Below are 19,481 nucleotides of genomic sequence, written 5' to 3'. Positions count from 1 at the left end.
GGCGCATGCGCGGAACGCGGAAGGGCGCGCACTGCGCCTGCTCGGAAGGCCGGCGGGGGGGAGGGGCGAGGCCGCGGCTGCCCAGGGCGCCGGCGCGGAGAGCTAGTGCGTGCCCGTAGCGCATGCGCCAGAGACCCCGGGGGGGGGGAAGGCGGCAGTAGGAGAACACGCAGGTGCGGGGTGGGGGAAGCGCGCATGCGCCGTGGGCTTTGTGTAGGGAAGCGGCGCCGGGGGGGGGTTGGATGGGTGGGAAATGAAGTGTTTACTTCGGCTCTGCGCATGCGCTTCGGGGGACAGCGCTAGCGCGCCTGCGCAGGACCGAAGCGCCGCCGCTCGCGCTCCCATGAGCCGTGACCTACTTCTTGCGGCGCCGCCGGGGCCCCACAAGCTAAGCAGGGTACCCTGGGGCTGTGGCGCGGATGGGAGACCTAGATGCTGGGACCCTGCCGCAGGGTGGGCAGGGGCCGCGGATGTGGTGCAAGGGGAAAAGCCCCTACGGCTGCTCCCTCCCTCCTAGCGCAGCCCGGCTGATGTTACACTTGCAGATGTTTCCACACCTGGAAGGGGCTACGAGGATGCTGAAGGACGGGCTATGAAGCTGAGATCATGTCAGTAAATCAGAGAAGGGGCTTGAGGTCAGACAGCATCTCTCCAGGGAGAAGCTCCAGCTGCATGGGAGCATGTGGGGCTGGGAGCAACAGGCACCCAGAGCATGTCAGAGACTACAGGGCTGAGAAGACGACCTTCCATGAGGCTATATAGTGAGGACAGTGTGGTAACCCTTCCAGCCCACCCAGCACTGGGGAGGCCACGGCAGGTGCCAGCCAACAAGAAAACAGTGAGCAAAAAGCTGCTGGAAACCCCAGCTTGTGAGGAAGGGCTGGAGAAAGCCTGCAGACATTATGGCAGCCATGTCATGTTTTAGGAAAAACTGAAACAAAATGAATGAAAACTCCGATTAAAAACATCCCCTTCTGATTTGGACAGTGCTCACCCCTACCCAGCTCACTCAGCTTTCCCAAAATGCTCCTGTGCATTTTGAAGTCTGTTTCTTGCTCTTCAAGCTTATTTCTGCTGGTGATATTTTTGCATGAGAAACCCAAGACGGTTGCATTTCTGGCTCCATCTATATCCATGCTCAGGAAGCTGCAGCAAAGACCCTGGCCAAGGAGCATCTCTAGTTACCATCACATCCAATCTAAAGCTTTCAAAGAGCAAAAATAGCAATTGTACTGCTACCCTGAATAGTAACTAGCTAAATTGTGTTAATGTGCAACAAGACTTTATGAAAGGATTTAGAGAGGAGAAATGCACAAAATTTGGGTGGAAAATACACAGTACTCTCACCACTGTATGCAGAGCTGGGCAGCTGGCTGCTAGGTCAGAAGGGACCCTGAAGCAGCCATCATGCTCACAGCTTTGTGCCGAAATAATACCGCAGTAACAGTTCCCACAGTGTTGGGATCTCAATCCTTCTACAAGATGTTTGTGTTTCTAGGCAATATTCAGGATGCTGGAGTGAATCACTGCCCCAGGCTGCATCAGCTGCCTCATCCAGTTGCTCAGCTGTTTTCCCACATAACTACTATTCTTTTTTCCTCTGAAAGCTGGGAAAGAGATGGCTTGAAACAACACAAGGCTGACCTTTTCCAAGCACCCATCAGCTCCTACCTCCGCTCTCAGCATAGGCCCAACAGCTTTGCTGTTACCTACCCTTAAATGCCACATCCTAACAAGGGACACCAGGTCCCAAGCCCTGCCTCATACAGCAGCTTCTCATAATGAACTGATGACACACCTGGAGGGACTGAGCCAGTCCTCCCTGCCCTCGGCCCCTTCCCCCAGGGCCTGCCCCAGGGGGGAGCTAAGCAGAGATTATTTTTTGGCTCCCAGTGGACCAGTTGCCTCCCCACCCCATAGCTACCAGCAATGATCCCTGCCCAAACCTATTCCCATTTGGTGTGAAAAGGCTATGGCAGCATTTGAAGGCTGAGTAAGCCCCACAGCACACTTTTTCTCCTTGTCACCCCAGTCCCTTTCCTGCCCTTTGTCCTGGGCAGAGGGACCCAAGGGACCCCATCAGTGGCTCACAGCATCCTTGTGCCATGAGGGCACATCAAGCCCACGGATGGCATTGCCCAAAGTAGTAACCAGCCAAGCAGAGCTCATAGGGAATACGATATACTGTGAAGTATGGGTTAGAAGGGAAAATGCACTCAAGCCCATTCATACTGCTGTACATGGACCTGGGTGATTGCCAGCAGGTCAAAAGGGTCCCTGGGGAGTCAGAGGCTTTGGAACGAGCAGACCCACAGCTTTCCCAGTCCCATGATAGCAATTCCCCCGTAACTAGAGCCCAACACTTTAAGACGTTTGGGTCTCCAGCAGCTCCTCACATTGAGCTTTCGGTTCCTGGAACACATACTGCATAATGCTGGAGGGTGTCACTGTCCCACATCAGGTCCATTATCCTGTTCCACTGGTTTCTTACTCACCTGCTTCTTTTTTCTTCTTTGTTTTGCTTCAAGCCATTTTTCCCAGGTCTACAAGGCTGCACTTTTCCAAGGACCAGTGATTGCACATCAGTTCACATCCCTAGGAAAAACCTCTTTCCAGCCCATACCCACCTCTTCAAGGCAGTAGCTACCCATCTTCCTGTTAGCTCAGCCTTAAATGCCACATCCTAATAAGGGCCAGCCCACCTGGTCCCAAGCAGCACCCAGCAGCATCTTGTGGCAAGCTGAAAACACACCTGACAGCCCCACTCCTGAGACCTGACACACTTGCTGTAAGACCCTGTTAGCCTAAAGCTACAGCCTCTTAGCAGGGAAAAGACTGTATTTATGGGGCCATTGATGGCATTGCCAGGCTGTTTGGGACCCTGGCCAGCTCAGCGCACACCTCATCGCCCATGCAATCTCCCAGAGCACCCAGGCAGAGCACCCTGCAGCACTGCAAAAAGGCTGCCAGCCCTCTGCAGAGACCCTCAGCCCCTGTTTCCCCATCCCTCCCAGACAGCTGACAGATGCAAAGACATAACGGTGGTGTGCATAGCGATTGTGGTTAGATTTTATTGGTTTTTTTTGGTTTTTTTTTTAACCCATATTATTGTTATAATACAAAATATACAGACTGGAGATGCCAAGCGGGTTGTGGGTCACCATGCCCCAGGGCAGGGGGTCACGCCATGCGACCTGCAGCGTGAGGGAGGAGGCGGCATCTGCTCCGCGTGGCAGGGGACGGTGGGTACCCCAGAGAGCCTGGGAGGAGGGAGGATGGGGAGAAGGGAGACAGGAGGGGTAAGGGTCAGGATACCTGCCCTCTCACCCTTGGGAGACTTTAAGTGGGAGCTCAGCCCCACAGCAAACCCAGGAACAGGACTGTGAGATGAACAATGTGTTAAATGAACATAAAAAACACATCATGTCTGCAAGGGCTGGGCCAGGGATGGTCCCACTGGGGAGCAGCCCCATAGCTTTGGCGCAGGGCCCTGGGGGTTGGTTCTAATGGCTCCGACACCAGGGGCTCAGCCTGGGTCTGGGGCCTGGCGCAGCATGGTCCTTGCTCACCCCTTCCCCATTGATCCCAGACACCGCAGCTTGGGCCAGCCCCAATCGCCCTTGGCTGCTAAGGATGCGGAAGCTGGAGCAGCTGAGCAGGGGGCTGCCGGGGCTGGGTACATTCCCAATGCCTGTGGGATTGCACGGAGGGGCTTCTGGGGTTGGCATAGGATCATTAGCCCATAGGCATCACTGTCCCAGCTCTGACTCGGAGGGGTATACAGGCAGGACAGGCCTGCCTGCACATACCCAGCTCTGAGGAGCTGGTCATGACAAAGACATGGGGAGCTGCAGGGTGCTGGCTCCATCCCCAGTGTCCCCAGGCAGGTTCTCACATGGCCATGCCGGGAGAAGGAGCTGAGCCTGCCCTGCTCCAAGGTGACCCTCCAGCCTGCCAGCAGCACAGTAACAACTCCTGGCTGGCCCCAGCCTCAACTTTCTCCCCAAGGAGCTGCCAGCTTAGCAATGCCCCCAGCACAGGGCTATGCCTGTGGGGACACCTCTCTGCCCCATTCCTCTCTCCCCAACCTCCAAGACAGCAGATGGGCTGGGGCAGGCCAGGGCACAGGGGAAGGTCAGCAGAAACAATGCCGGGAGCATGGCTGTGAGGCCCAAGGGCCAGGGCGGCCACTGGAGCCCAGCACACCTCCCTGCTCCACGTGGACCCATACCCTGGCTGCCGTGTCCTTGGGGAGGGGTAGGAAGGGTAGCTCTCCATTGGAGCCTCAAAGTGGGTCCCTGAGGTCCCCTGTGTGCCAGCACCCCGAACTTGAGGGACGAGGGCTGAGGGTGCAGCTCTCCCAGCCCAGCATCCTTCATCCTGGGGGACCAGTGCCACAAGAAGGCACCTTGGGGTGCCTTTAGTGTCCCCTGTCCCCACAACAGGATAAGCCTCCTAGGTCTAACCAGGCCCCCCAGGATCAGGGGTTGCTTGCCACAGCTCATGCAGCGATGAACCCCAAGAGCCCGTGCGACTGCCTTCTCCAGGCACAGCCCTCTGCCCACCCACTGGCCCAAGGGCTGGGGAAGGAGGGTGGCCGGCGGCTCACAGCCGACATGCCGGACACGGTCCCCACTGCAAGGCACAGCCAGGGCAGGGGGGGAAGCCGAGTTGCTGGCGCCTGTTGCAAGACTTTATTTGTTTCTAGACAGCGTCACTGGAGGATTTAGGCTGGAGCTGGTGCTGGGGGCTCCCGAGGCTGGGGAGGGTCGGGGTAGGGGATCCGTGGCTGCACGGGGTGCTGTGCACAGGGGAAGCCTCTATCGCAGCCCGAGGCTGCAGCTTTCCCACCAGGAACAGGTGCAGGGAGGTCCATCCAGGCCAAACGCTTGCCCCGTGCCAGCCGTGCCCATGCTCCAACATCTGGGAGCACCTGCTTGGGATCCCCCAAGGAAAGCAGAGCCAGCCCAGGGGGAAGGGCAGATCCCGGCACCGACCACATCTTCGGGAAGGGAGGCCCCTTCCCACAGGGGTGTCTGTGCAGCCAGCAGAGGGGAGGCTCGAAGGAAAAGTCGAGAGAGAAGCAGGTTCTGGGCCCGGTGGCAGGAGAGCTCGGCTGGAGGCAGGTCCGGGACCTAAATCACATTGTCGAAGAGCTGCATGGACCGCATGATGTTCTCATCCTGCGTGGAGGAGGTGGGAAGCAAGCGGGTTGGGCATGGAACAGCAATCTGGGCAGCTCCCCCAAAGCCTGGCTTTACCCTCATGGCAGCTCTGACCCATGGGACGAGAGGCCCAGGGATTACAGGCAGTTTCCAAGCCCTACTGGGGTGCACAGCTCTCCTCATCTGCACAAGGATGCCGGCAGGGATACAGTTCCCAAAGCAGAGCCCCAGCCTTGCCCCTGGGAGCCCTGCATTCACCCCCTCTCTGCCAGGAGGGCAATGGGGGGACAGAGGTGCCCAAGGGACAGGAGGTGGCCAAGCCCCAAAGCAGAGCTGCTGGTGGCTTTACCTTCTGGCAGGACTCCAGGAACTCCTCGATTGTCACCACACCGTCCTTGTTTCGGTCCATTTTCTGAAGAGAAGCACAGCACAGGGGGCATGGCAGGGACAGTCCCAGCTCCAGGGAGAGCCCAGCACCACCTACCCAGGTCCTGCAGGGGCTGGACACAGTGCACTCCTGCCCCAGCCATCCCCAAGCACCCAGTAGGACCAGGATGGCCTTTTCTCTCCCTGGCTACAGCACAGCCCTGCTTTATTCCCGGTGTGGGGTGTTTTCTCCTGTACCGTGCCAGGTTTTGGGCAGCCACTGGCTCTGTGCTGGAGCTCTGCTTCCCTGGGATGTGCTCAGCTCACCTGGAAGAAGTTCTCCACATGCTCCCGGGGTGCTTCCTCCCGCATGGCTGGGTAGGTGTATTTGCCCATCATGTCGTAGATGGACTTCATGATGTCCAGCATTTCCTGGAGGGTAGGGGAGCAGGGTTGCAGGGTCAACACAGGGCTCTGCCTCCGCCTGGTCCCCAACCCACACCTTTTTCGTGATGCTCCCGAAGGAGCTGTGGGGTACTCAGGTGTGTTCCTGCTGGCTCCATGCATAGTGTGGGGCCGTGTGTGTGCCTGCATGTGTGATGGAGCCCCAAACCAGCACATGCCTCATCCACCCTCCACCCCAGAGACACACCAGTGCCAGGGGGCCAGGAGGGACCTGTTTGCAAAGCTGAGCTCAGTAAATATTGACCCCCCCCAGCCCTCCTCCAGAGCTCACCCAACAGCCCCTCGTCCCTGCTGGGCGCAGACCTGTGCTGGCCCTGGGGACCAGCCTGGATCCCCCCATCCCACCTCTTTGGTGATGCAGCCATCTTTGTTCAGGTCGTAGAGGTTAAAGGCCCAGTTCAGGCGATCGTCAATGGTGCCCCGCAGGATGATGGACAGTCCAGACACAAAGTCCTGCAGGGAAGGACAAGGCAGGCAGATGGGAGTTACAGCCACAAAGGGTCTCATGGACACAGAGGGCACAGCCCTGCTAGTCCCTCCTGCAGAGGGAGAACTTGGCCCCAAAGCAGATGTGCCCCGGGGCTGGGCTGACAAGGAAAACATTGAGTATCAAAAAGAGCCTGGGGAAAACTGATTGCTTGTCCCCAAATAAGTCTCACACTAGTCCCTTGGGTCACAGCACCCATGAGGACAATGTGCATCAGGACCTGCTGTTCAGCCAAAGCCTGAACAAGACCCAGCCATGGCTGTGCCTGCCAGTCTGTGTACCTACAAGACACTAGACAGAAAATAGAGAAAGCCCCCTTTTTGTTGCTTTTCACTGTTTTTCCATTGCCTCTGGGAATTTAATAAACTCCACCAGCCCCTATGAAGCTCTCCATCCATCTGCAACAGCAATGCTGCTCAGCCCAGCCTGTGGTACCTGAAAGGCTGTGCCCTCCCTGCCCCACTGCCATCCCCACCACAGCCACAGCTCACCTCGAAGCTGACGGAGCCATCGTGGTCGGTGTCAAAGGCGTTGAAGAGGAAGGTGGCATACGTGCTGGAGTCTGGGAGGAGGCAGACAGTGTGAGGGGGTGCTGTGTGACCCCCCACCCCACAGAGGCACCCATGCAGGGCATGGGGATGGGGACAGGGATGGGCACTCACCTCCCTGTGGGAAGAACTGTGAGTAGATCTGCTTGAAGTTTTCTTCATTGACGATGCCGCTTGGGCACTCCTGCCAGGGCAAGCCGCAGCGTCACCTCCACATTGCGGAGAGGGCCTGAGCATCCCCTTAAATCCCTGCGGCTCCCTTGCCTTGCCCACTGGCCCTGTGCTCCCTGGTGGGGCAGCTGGTAATTCTGCTTGGAACATCTCCCTGATTTTGTGGGCTGCACCCCTCGCTGGAGGGGCTCTGCATCCCAGGCCCCCAGGGAGGGGGCTCTCTGCACCCAAGGGATGGAGCACAGGATCAGGCCTCCCCACTGAGCTCCCTGGAGGTGGGATCAGGCTGTAGCCTGATATAAACTTCAACCCCAAGGTCCCGAAAGCCTTTGCAAACCCGAGGCACCACCAGGTGCAAAGCACCTGCTGAGGCGGACATGGCAGCGGAGCAGGGGCTAGCAAAGCTGGTCAAGGGGTACTCACGTTCTTGAAGCCTCGGTACAGGACCTGCAGCTCTTTGCGGGTGAACTTGGTCTGCTCCTGGAGCTGCTCCAGCCCCTCGGGGCGATGGCAGACGGTGGAAAGCTCAAACTCATCCTCAACGCTGTCTGCAAGGAACCCAGGGGAAGAGAGGGCGGCTGAGGCCAGCACTGTCCTGCCCTGCCCTGCCCTGCCGTGCCAGGGAGGCAGGAGAGGCACCTTGCGCAGCACACCCCATCATCTCACACCTGCCCGGGGTGACACATTTTTGGGGTGCCCTGCTCAGCTGGAGTTGGGTCTGTGCCAGCAGGGGACACTCAGAGACACCCTGGGGGCAGACTAGTGGCTGACAGTGGGCAACAGCCCCCCCAGCCTCCGGTAAAGCCCAGGCTGGGCAGAAAGGGGGTGTGAAACCCCCCAGTGCTGAGACCCCTCCTGCCCACCCTTCTTATCCCCCCAGCACAGACATCTGCCCTGCGGAGCCAAGACTGTGGACGTCCTGCAGGTCTGTGCTGCACCGGGGCTCATGTCCAGCAGGAGAGCTGCCCACCAGAAGCCCCAGCCCCAAATGCCCCTCCACACCTTGTCTAGACCCCATCCTGCCCACTGTGCTGGCCCTTCATCAATGGCTTCTCCCCACCATCTGGCAAACTACACAACCCCTGCCCACAGCAGCCAGCACCCCCAGAACCCACTGCAACCGAGAGGGGCTGTGGGTCCACAGCGGATACCCCCCCTTGTGGGGTGGATTAGCCCCTGCCCCTCCATACTCACCTCTTCTCCCAGGGGGATCAGCTCACACCGTGGGGCAGGGGGACACCCCAGCCAGGGTCTCGGACTCACTGAGGGGCCGAGCACACCCGGTGCAGGGCGGGTAGGGGGCTCTGGGCAGCTCTGCGCTCACTCCCTGCTCAGCCCCTTTCACCCCTCCCATCACACCTCCATCTCCAAACCGACACTGAGCTTCGAGCAACAACCCCCCAGCCCTTAAATCAGTGCCGGCAGGGTCCCGCTGCCCTGAGCCAGCTCCAAAGCGGGTCTCGCCACTGTGCATCCTGTGGGAGTCGCTCCGGGGAGCTGGAGAGGGAGAAAACCAGCCTGGAAGCAGGCGAGGACAGAGGTGGGTGCAGAGCCCATCAGATCGCACCCCTCTGGGGCAGGACTGATCCTAACAGCCCCAAACCCAGGGCAGGGGATGGTGGAGACGTCCCCTTCCCGCGGGCCGGGCCAGGGCGGAGGGCACGCAGCAGCACCGCCGGGGACACACACACACAAAGGCAAGAAGAAGCACTTGCTTTCGCTGAGCGAGGGGATGGATTTGGGCCGGCAGCAGGGCAGCAGTTTGAGGAATCGCTGCTTCAGCGCTTTTTTAGTTTGGCCTGGCGGGTTGCCTGGAAGAAAGAAGGAGTCACCAAGCAGAAGAAGAGTTAACAGAGCAGCAGCTCCCGGACCCAGCAGGCAGTGGGGTTGGCACCCGGCGCAGGGTGAGCGGGGCCAGAGGCAGCACATGCAGCATGAGGCTGGAGGAGCAGGAAGGCAAAGCCCAGCCCAGGCTCTCCTCGGCCTTTTGGCTTCATCCCAGGACAAACCCAGCACTGGAGTTTCCCTCCTTCGGAAGGATGGGGATGGCAAAGGGGCAACCCTGCTGGGCTACCCACACCCAGCACCTCTGCACCCTCCCATCGGAGCATGCTGGGATGCACTGGAGACATCCAGCAGCCCAGAGACCCAGGAGATGGCAGGGCTGGACTCTGCCTTTTAGCCTTGAGGCCAAATACCTGCTCCCTGAGGACGCTCCCCTCCCTGCGGGGCTGTGCAGGGAGGCAGGGCAGGATAGAGCCCAAGAAACAGCCTGCGGCTGAGCTGGGGCATTGCATCCTCCCCAGAGCTCGGGGCTGGGTTTGATCCTGCTGGCACCCGACGGCTGAACACGAAGCATGCGCCGAACACAGCCATGCAGCCCAGACTGCGGCATGCACCCCAGCGCGGCACTGGGATCCGAGCCTGGCAACCTGCTTTGAGACAGCCAGAAGGGGAATGGGGCTGAGGGCTTTGCCTCGGCCAGGCTATGGGGCAGGGTGAGGGGCTCCCCACATCAGCCTGGCCCATGGCCATTGCTTCCAAGTGGACCTGCATTAATAGCAGGTCCCCGCACTGCACAGACCCCCCCGCCACCCCCAATTCCTCCATCTGGACCCCAATGGCTTTGCTCAGCCCCATCTCTCCCAGAGGGTGCTGCCCCACAACTGCAGACCCGCTCCCTCCCTTCCCACATGGCTCTGCAGTGCCTCAAGCCAGCAAACTCAGCACAGGACTAACACCGCAGGCAGGGAGGGGAGGAAGAGGAGGGGATGAAGGCCGTGCTGGGCTCCAGCCCCCAAAGGGAGGCAGACAGCAGCGTGGGGCACCAATGGGATGAAAGGTGCAAAGTCCCTTTGGGGCTCCGCTGACACCACGTTTGCTCCAAGCGCCCTGGACATCTGCAAGCAGCAGGTCACAACGCCTACGCATCCCAAGGCCTGGTTTTGGGGTTGTTTCTCTAGTGGGCTAGCAGCTGCCAGAGAAGCCCCATCTTTCTCAGCCTTGTGGGACTGAGCTGAGCCCCAGGTGCTGGGTAAACGGTGCTGCATGGTACCCAGCTCCAGGATAGGGACGTGGGTCTGCATCCAGCAGCCCCTGCTAGGCAGGTCGGTCCCTGAGTGCCCACAGGCAGGACCTGGGACCCTTTGAGCCAAGGCAGCAGGCTGGGGCAGGCAGCTCCATCCCTCTGGGCCAATGGAGAACAGCTCCAGGAGGTCATTGTCCCAGCAGGACATCGCACAAAGCTACCTGGAGATGGCAGACTTGCCCCCAGGGAGGTGGCATCCACATCAGGGTGCCAGTGTCGTGCAAATGTGTAGGGATGCACAAATGCACCCCCGGGCATTTGTCACGAGTGACAGGGGCAAGGGTGAGGGCCAGGATCCTGGTGCTGGCAGGACAGCGCAGCCTGGCTCCTGTCTGCTCTGAAGTTTGCAGGCAGGTGAAGAAAGAGGCTTTTTCCTTCCTAGAAGCAGGCATCAGTTGTGCATAAAACATGATTTTGGCCCAGCTACTTTTCCAGGGCTTTAATTTGCAGAGAGAAAGGGAAATTGCACCTTTCGGCCTTCCAAAGATGCTCTGGGACCAGGTCCCTCTGGCAGAGCCGAGCTGTGGGAACAGACCTGGGAGGCAGGAGCAGCCCCTCTGGCCAGGGGGAAGGGACAGGGTGGGCAGAGCGACACCCAACGCCAGGGTGGTGGACCAGGGGAGGGAGCAGGGCAGGAGGGAAACACACAGCGAGAGAGATGCAACAGAGAGTAAACTGTGGTTGGACTCACAGGGGCAGCAGGTATAGGCACGTGCAGTAGGTCAGGTCGGGTGCAATTACACTTTAGTTTGTTATAAAGAAGGAAAAAGAAAAAAAAATAAAGAACATGGGTGTTTTCTTAAGGAGGAAACTGAAGAGGGCCTGATTCCAGGGGCCCCAGGGCAGGGGAGGGAGCACGTTCAGCACATGCAGCTTAACAACAGGAGAGGGGTGACCAGGGCTGGGGTTTTGCTGTCCTGGCTTTGGTGTGCCTGAGGGCTCTGCTGGGGAGGACACACTGTCCCCTTTCTGTCCCTGGCATCCAAACTGTGAGCAAGTCTGGGGGCTCCCTGGTCTCCCCCTTGCTGGGAAACAGCTCTGCCCAAAGACAGGGAGCAGAGCCCTGCCACATGCTGCCCCACTGGGCGCACGGGATGTCCGCAGCACAAAGCCCTGTCCCTGCCAGTGACAGCCCCTTTTCCAGATGTCACTCTGCCCTCCACACCTCTGCAAGAGCCATCAAGTGGCTGGCACAAAACAAGCCAACAGAAAGGGCTGGCAGTGTTTTGTCTGTGGTGGGAGGTCTGCCAGGTTAATTGGCTTGTCGCTGCCCATGCATCACTCCATAGCCCAGTGACTTCAAAACACACACGAACACGCACTCAAACCTCCATCCTTGGGCAGCACCAAAAGCAGAAGGGATTTCCTATCCCCACCTCCACACGCTGTTGAAATGAATTCTGGAGGTTGCTGGACACTGGCTCGGAAGGGGCCCAGCAGTGACCACCACCAGGATGGCCGCGGACCACTTTGTATTGAGCCACCAGCAACTGATGTGTCCTTGGGGGCTGGATCCAGCCAGTGCCGCTGTGTTGGGGGATTACATGCTGCTGGGCTGACACCCCCCTTCCCAAGGAGGACCCAAGCCTGGGCTGCTCCATGGTCTCCCCAGAGAGAAAGCAGGAGCCAGGGTCAGCCCAATGCATAATCATGTCCCTGCCCTCCCCACAGAGCCACAGCCACCAGCACCCTCCCAGTGACAGCTGGCTGGGGAGACCAACCGACCCCTTCCACAGCACCCTCCTGCTAGAAAATACCCTACAATTACAAACCAACAGGCAGTGCTAAACCCACACACACACTCTCAGTAACCCGTCAATAAATGCTTCATCACGATGAGTGGAAGATGTGCATCTCACAGCGGTGAGACCTCCCCAGTGTCCCCAGTTCAGTACCCAAGCACAGCACCATTCCAGGATGGGAGCAGAGCACCAGCAGCCACAGTGTGGGTCATGCAGCTCCCACAGCCCCTGCTTGGCCCTGTGGGGCAACAACAGATCACTAGGAAGGTCAGGAGGAGCTGGTACCCAAGGGACAATCTGCCCCAGCACCCTGCCCTAGGAGCAGGCTGAGGTGGCAGAAGGCAGCTGGGCAAGGGGACCCTCTGCCTTTTCAGATAGCCTGGCTGGGAAGCAGGAGGGCAAACCCCAGCCAGGGTAGGGGGATGACCCAGGAGAAGGGGCATGGCAGGGGGGCCCCATGGAAGGGTTCCCCAGGGGAGCATGGGGAAGGGGTGAGCAGTTCCCAGAACACGCTCTTTTCAGTACAAGAGCCTCCATCCCCTTCCAGAGCATCATCTTTTCCTGGGAGGCCAGAGGCACATCCCCAAGCTCCACCTGCTAGGCCATGGCTCTGGGTCCATCCAGGCAGTGACGCTGAGCCCAGCTTCCCCTACCTGTGGCTCACAATCATCTCTGTCCAGGGCTCACCTCCAAGCAGGGTCCACCAGTCCCTGGCTCTGTTCCCTCTCCACAGTGCCCAGCCTCGGGCAGTGCCACCTCCCGCTCAGGAGGACCACAGCTCTCCAGGGTGTGCAATGAAGGCCGGCAAGAGGCAGAGACAGTGAGCTCACCCAGCCGCCCCGGGGCAGGTCAGGATGGGTCCCACCAGCAGCAGCTCTGCAAATGACCCTCATCAGTCAGCGGTGACAGAGCTGTGTGTAACCAGGACCAAGGTGCCTGCAGCAGCCACTGGGGCCAGATGGTCATCCATTAGGGGAATGAAATCAGAGCTGGCATCTCCCAGGGCAGGGGACAGAGTCCCTGTCCTGGTGGTGGGACAGGGGCAGCCTCAGCCCGGACACCCAGATCCAGCAGGGCTGAAGGAGCTGAGAGCAGCAAAGCTGCTGAGTGAGACCTACAGTTCATGGGACAGCAGAGACTCAGGGCCAGGATGTTCCCTGGTGCCAGAGGGAAGAGAGCGGCTGCACAACCCTCGTGCCAAGCAGGCCCCAAAGGGAGACGGGGGCATGGGCCAGAAGGGGCTACAGAGCAGAGCAGGGCTCACAGCAGTGCTGTCCCCATTCCCATCCCCAGTGACAGTGCTCCCAGACAGCTTAGCTGTGCCCAAAGGAGATGTTGGCAGAATAATAATTTCTCAGGCCACACCACGTATGAAACATTGCGAGGAGAGAATAGGACGGGATACAGGTGCCAAGGGACAGTGAAGCTCAGGGGCTCCCCAAATGGAGCAGGTAAGGCTGCGGGACTGGGACAGCCATGTGCATCGCTCTGCTGCAAAACCCGGGGAGGGTGCAGGGACACATCCTGCCCTGTCCCCATCACCACCTCCATGGCAGGGACATCTCTGGCAGCAGAAACCGGCGCACCCAAGGTGCCATGCCAGAGGAGCTACCCCAAAAATGCCCCAGCAAAGCAGCAGCTCCTCTTGGCTGCAGGCAGCGTGTCCCATAAGAGAGCTGGTGCTCTGCATACCCATTACCCAGATGCCATCCATACCCTCCCCAGTAAGGCACAGGGACAAAGCCTAGACATGCCTCAGCCACAGCCCAGCCAGATCCCAGGCAGCTCAGGGACATCCTCCATTACAAAGGGGTTGAAAGCAGCTCCTGGGCACAGTGCCCTCCTTCCCTCCCTCTGCTCAGCCACTAATTGCTCCTCTGATTACTCCTATCCGCACATCCTCCCACCCCAGCTCCCATCCCAGGACCTGGCTGCCCAAGTGGATATGATCTGCAGCCCTTTCATCTCACAGCATCTCCAGCACCAGCCAGGAGGCAGAGGGGATGGGGGCAAACAAACCCCAAATTGTACTCATGCAAAGTCTGTTGGCAGCCCTTGTGTGAGCCGGGACTGTCTGTGGCACAGCTGAGGAAGGCAGCCAAAGGAGACAAAGCAGCAGCACTTTGCAGCTCTCTGCTCTCCCATCCTCGCCAGGTGCAACCAACAGGTCATGCATCCCTCGCTCTGGCATGCTTTGGGTCCTCTTGTCTGGCCACATCCAGCCCTGTCCTCAGCATCCACCTGCTAATCAAGGGAGCTCAGCACCCACAGCAGCCCCTTCCCTCCACAACTCTGGCACAGCCCCACAGGGAGGGCGAAGGGGCCAGGGGCTCCAGCCTTTTTTAGCCACTCTCCCCCCATAGCTGCCAATTCCTGCAGCAGTGGGGAAAGCTTTCCCCTGCATGGCGCCATACCCCACATCCATTGCTCCTTGCCCCCAGCTCCCATTCATTTCCCCAGCCCCAGTCACCTGCACCTTTTCCCCATCATCTTTCAAAGCCCGGTCCTTTGCACCCCAGTGCCCCCAGAATCCAATACCCCAGATAGTCCCAGTCCCACAGCACCCCACACATCACTGCACCCCAATGCCTCCAGACCCAGATATCCCCCACCCTAATGCTTCCAGGCACCCTAACTTTCTAGCATCCTGCATCCCACATGCCAATGTCCACAAATATTTCCACCCCAACATCCCTGATACCCCTGCACCCCAGTGCCCCCCCCAGCACCCCAACACACCCAAACACCCCCAGATACCCTCACTTCTCCAGCTCCCTACACCATAATGCTGCCAGACACCCTAGACACCCTCTCACACCCTAATGACCCCCAAATGCCCCAAAATACACTAATCCTTCCAAACCTCCCCCAACCACCCTGCAGCCCCCGGGACAGGTGAGGAGCACCTCCACCACAACAGCCCCATCCCATTGCAACCCCATCCCCATCCCTGTCCCTGTCCCACCTCCCCTGGCCAGGTCGATGATGCCCAGGGCATGGAGTAGCTTGAGGCTGGAGCAGAGCAGCAGGATGATGCCCACCATTTGCAGCCCCTGCGGGTCCCAGGGTGCCCCAGCAACCGACATCACCCAGACGTGCAGCCCCAGCAGGCAGCTGGTCTGGCAGCAACAGACCCAGCAAGGGAGGAGAGGGGAGGGCAGGGGAGGAGAGACCTGCCTTGGCCCTCCCTCTTCCCGCCCCGCACCCTCTGGGGTCCCTCAGGGCACCCAGACTGCGGGGGAGGAAGGAGCCCACGCAACTGCCGAAGTGACTTAGGTGTCAACTCTCACCCCAGGGCACCCCTGCACCTACACAACCTGGCACAGGCACTTCACAGCACTGGAAACCGCGGAGGGGTGCAGAGCTGGTACCGATGGGTGAACAGAGGAGGCTCAGCTGCCCCCGACTCCCACCCCAACAGCAGCGCGTGGTGGCACTGAACCTGGAGCCAAGCCACACGCAGGGACCCTCGAGCTCATTGCTCACTGCCCCCAGGACACTGCTGCCACGCAGCCCAGGGACCAGCCCTGCCCAGGCCAGCCCCTCTGCCCCATCCCAAACCACCAAACCTGCTCCTCAGCAGTGCCCCACCTTGCACGCACTCGCGGCACAGCACAAGGAGCTCCCGGCCTCGGAGCTCAGCCTCGTCTGCCGATCACCTCCACTGACACCTGCCACCCTCACCTCTTCCCTCTTCACCTCCTGGGGGAATATCTGCACCTCTCCGCTCCAGCAAGTAAGTCACAGCCCCACGCAAGATCTGTGGCACAGGGAGGAGCCACAGCTGGGGGCTGCCAGCCCTGGGTACCTCGCTTGCTGCTGGAGGGAAATGTGCCCCACTTCACTCTGGGGTGCTGCCTGGAGGGAGGAGAGCATGGCGGGGTGACCAGCCAGGGTGGGGACTCCCTGCAGCCCACTCAAAGCCCTGCCTTGTGGGCAGCAGGGCAGAGACCCCAGCCTGGCAGCAGTGGTTGTTAGAAAGTCTCTTTGAGACGGTTTTCTACGCATCTCTCACCTAAAAGCTGCTTCTGATCTGGCCACCCCCTGCTCCAGCGGCACAGCAAGGCCCAGAGCAGGCACCTATGGGGAATGAGACATTTCCCTGCGTCCCTGGGAGGGGACGCTGCAGCCAGGCATGGATGGCGTGTGGGACCTCCTGCTGCCTGCAGTCCGGGGACCACAACCCCACAGAGCCCTGGCCAGGGCACCTCTATTCCCGCCTGTGCCCAGTCCTGGGATCTAATCCTGCCCCTCGCAGTGGAGAGGTAAAGGAGACCCCGGTGAGCTCTCACAGCACCCTGCAGCCCAACACAGCTCTGTGCTAGAGACCCCCAGGCTAGGTCCAAGCTGACCTCTCCCATTGAACTCTGAGGTTTCATCCTCCACCAGCAGAGCAGGGCTGCAAAGAAGGGCTGTCCCAACAAACTCCCTTGCTCTCTAGCTTTATTGCTTTTTCTCTAGCCTGCAATTTTCTCACGTCCCCGTGGCTGAGTGATCTCCCTGCCCCTCCATCCGCTGGCTCAGAGCCCATCTCTGGGGCAGGATGCAGCAGAGTGGGGTCCCTTCTCCATGTCCGGCTGGGTCCCCTTGCTCCCCTCTCCTGGCACATCAGCAACAGAAAGAGCAAGCCAGGCCAGAGGGAATTGGGAGGGAGGCAATGTGAAAAGTGATTAACATGAGGCCGGAGGGAGAAGAGATTCAACAAGCTAATTACGTCTGGCTGGGCTGAGCGGGACGTGACACCACGCAGCAGCAGAGTCGGCAGGGTGTGTGCCGCGGGCACTGCGGTCCTTGAGGAGCTCGGTGCTGGGAGAGCTGCCCTGCCCTGGCCCCAGCTGCGAGGGTCACAGCCAAGGCGACCCAGGGTCAAGTCCCCTTCTCCCCCAGCTTCACCCTCTCCAGGCAGGACAAGACAGCGCAGCCCATCCTGTGTCCATGGCAGTGACTGGGGCTGATGTCCCTGGGTGCGGAGCATGTGGAAGATGCTCCACAGAGGAGAGAGTAGGGTCCCCAGGAGACCTTCTTCTCCAAGACCCCAGTGCTGGCAGGATGCGGCCCAGCTACAGCATGCCTCAGAGTGTAAAGCTATGCGGGGATCCAAACTCAGAGCCCGGCCATGGCTACCATACATCTCTGCCCCTTCCCCTCCCGCTTTGCAAGCCCTCACCATGAGTGAGGAACTCTCTCCTGATTCAGGCACCAGACCCTGCCCAGCCCAACAGCCAGCTGAAAAGCCTGCGAGCCCTTGGAAAAGGAAAGGCAAGGGTTAAACCCACTGCGCATGGGAAATCTCTGGTGCATCCCAGCCCAGAGAACCCCAAACTTCAACCTGGAGCACCTGCAGCTGTCCCAGGCTGGATTTCCATGCTCCAAGAACTACCCCACTCACAGCCAGCTCACCTTGATCTCTTGGGTCTGTCAGACCCACCAGGCTGGGTAGTGCCCTGAGCCTGGGGACCCCCAGCACCACGCCCCAAAGGGCCAGTCTCTCCTGCAGCCAAGATGCCGTGCTCCTGCCAAAGGGGTTCCTGGAAAGCAGGAGGAAAGCCAGGCTTGGCACGGGGCTTCGCCCTTACCAGTGCTGTGGGGATGCTCGTTTTCTCCCCTCTCCAGAGGGACCCTTGCCCTGAGCCCAGCACCAGGAGGTGGCCATGCTGCTCGCTGCCACCGCCCTCCTGCCTGGCATCCTTTGGGCACCAGTGCCACCCATGCAGGCTGCTGCTCCCTCCCGTTTCTCCCCAGACTCTGGAAGCGTTTGGCACCCTCCCCAGCCCCACTTCCCCCTCCACATCCTCAGCTCTGGGGCAACAGCAGCAGCCTCCCAGGGAAGGCAGGGGCCAGCGCACCCCATGTCAGGGGATCTCCAAGACACCCCCAATCCTGCCTGCCCCATGCACAGGCCCTGACCCAGCCAAGGCAGGGACAGCCCTGCCAGCCCCGGGCAGGCACCAGTTATCCTGCCGATAACAATCTGCAGCTTCATCTAATATTCATCTGAGGCCGGGCTACACGGGCAGCTCTCCCGCCTTTTACCTCCCGCCTACCCCTCCTCCCAGCCAGGACTGATTGCTCTGCGCTGAATTATTGATGCTGCACTTCAGAGCCAAAATCGATAGTGTTTCTTTTCGCCTGCCCCCTCCCAAGCGCTTGGCTGAAGCAGGCTCTTGGCAAGGGGGCTGGGAGCCCCCCAGGCAGCTCAGCAGTGCATGGACAGCTCTGCGAGGAGATGTTCAGGGCTGGGGACAGGCATGGTGGCACAGGGCAGCAGTGGGGTGACATGGCCCATCAGTGATTAACTAGCTGGTAAACAACACTGGCTCCAGCATCCATCGCCCCTGGAGTTCCTGGAGCACAGCATGCCCACAGGATATGCTCCACTGCTGCTGCCAGACAGCAGCTCTAACCATGCCACCAAGGCTGCGGTGGGGTCCAAGGGGCAACAGCGCCAAGGGGACAGGGCAAGGGGGTGCAGACAACCAGTGCTCCTGTCCTTGCTCAGAGGAGGGCCAGCTCCAAATGGAGGACAGCTTGTTTGGGGCCTCGTCCAGCTGAGTTTGGGAACTCACCAAGCCTGGAGTTCCCCCACATCTTCCTCCTTCCCTCCACGGTCCCCCCAGGGGCAGATGGGGTCTCGCTGCCAGATGTTCCCACTGAACCCTTCCACAAAGCTGGGGTATTTTTCTGGTCTCCTCTGGAGATGTTCCATCCCCAGCCCATCACTGTGGAGGCACGACACCTCCCAGCACAACCCATCCCCAGGACACTACCAGCACAGCCTGGGCAGAGAGACAGCCGCAGGCAGGGGACCAGCAGGGATGGGCCAGAGATAACACAGGCACGGGGCAGAAGCCGGGGAAGGGGAAGCATGGCAGGCGGTATTGATGGCTCCAGAGTGGGTGGCAGGGCCCCGTGTCCATTAGCAGACCCGAGTCATTAGTGTACGGTTTCAGGCTTTTCACGTTTCAGGCTCTTCACGGTCCCTGGGCTGTCACTGCCGGCCCAGGCATGGCTGGTAAACAACCCCCAGAGGGGACTCAGCATTTCCCAGCTCCAGACACTGCCTGGGACCTTCCCCAGAGAGCAAAATCTCCTACCTGCTGCCTCCCAAGCCAAGGGGGGGTGACCCACACAGCAGCACCTCACCCCCATCCCAACACACAGCTGCTCACCCACAGGACTCCCCGTATGGTGCCCAGGGCTCAGTTCAGCTCAAGCTCAGCTGATTTCTGCCCCTCAAACAACACGTTTCCCTCTCTTCTGGGCACCTTTTGGCAATGGGAGCAATTGCTGCCAATCTGGGGCACCCGGGTCCCTCTCCCACTGCCACAGCTGGGGCGAATCTCCAGTGGGGATGGGGGGGGATGACAACGACAGGGCAGGCTGTGCCTCCCCATGCTACGCAGTGACAACACGTCCTCCTGGGGAAAAGAGAGGACTGGTGGTAAGGCT

General features: G+C 59.9%; 1 protein-coding gene across 12 annotated transcripts in view; it reads right to left on the bottom strand.

The window, feature by feature from the left end:
- Positions 1-3,047: 3,047 nt before the first annotated feature.
- Positions 3,048-19,481, bottom strand: part of KCNIP2 (potassium voltage-gated channel interacting protein 2) — a 47,489-nt gene continuing 31,055 nt past the window's right edge. For 5 of the 12 annotated variants that reach the window (XM_052799847.1, XM_052799848.1, XM_052799846.1 and 2 more), the window contains exons 2-9: positions 8,914-9,013; positions 7,626-7,746; positions 7,146-7,215; positions 6,975-7,045; positions 6,342-6,449; positions 5,859-5,963; positions 5,515-5,577; positions 3,048-5,183 (exon numbers count right to left, since the gene is read on the bottom strand). In XM_052799847.1, coding sequence (XP_052655807.1) covers positions 5,136-5,183; positions 5,515-5,577; positions 5,859-5,963; positions 6,342-6,449; positions 6,975-7,045; positions 7,146-7,215; positions 7,626-7,746; positions 8,914-9,013 — 686 coding nt within the window. In that variant the 3' untranslated portion in view covers positions 3,048-5,135. The other 7 variants (XM_052799854.1, XM_052799855.1, XM_052799853.1 and 4 more) reach the window with 3 other exon arrangements.

Source organism: Harpia harpyja, chromosome 10 (assembly GCF_026419915.1).
Source record: "Harpia harpyja isolate bHarHar1 chromosome 10, bHarHar1 primary haplotype, whole genome shotgun sequence".
NCBI lineage: Eukaryota > Metazoa > Chordata > Aves > Accipitriformes > Accipitridae > Harpia > Harpia harpyja.
Note: the sequence above shows the minus strand (reverse complement) of the source record. Positions and strands in the feature narration are given on the sequence as shown.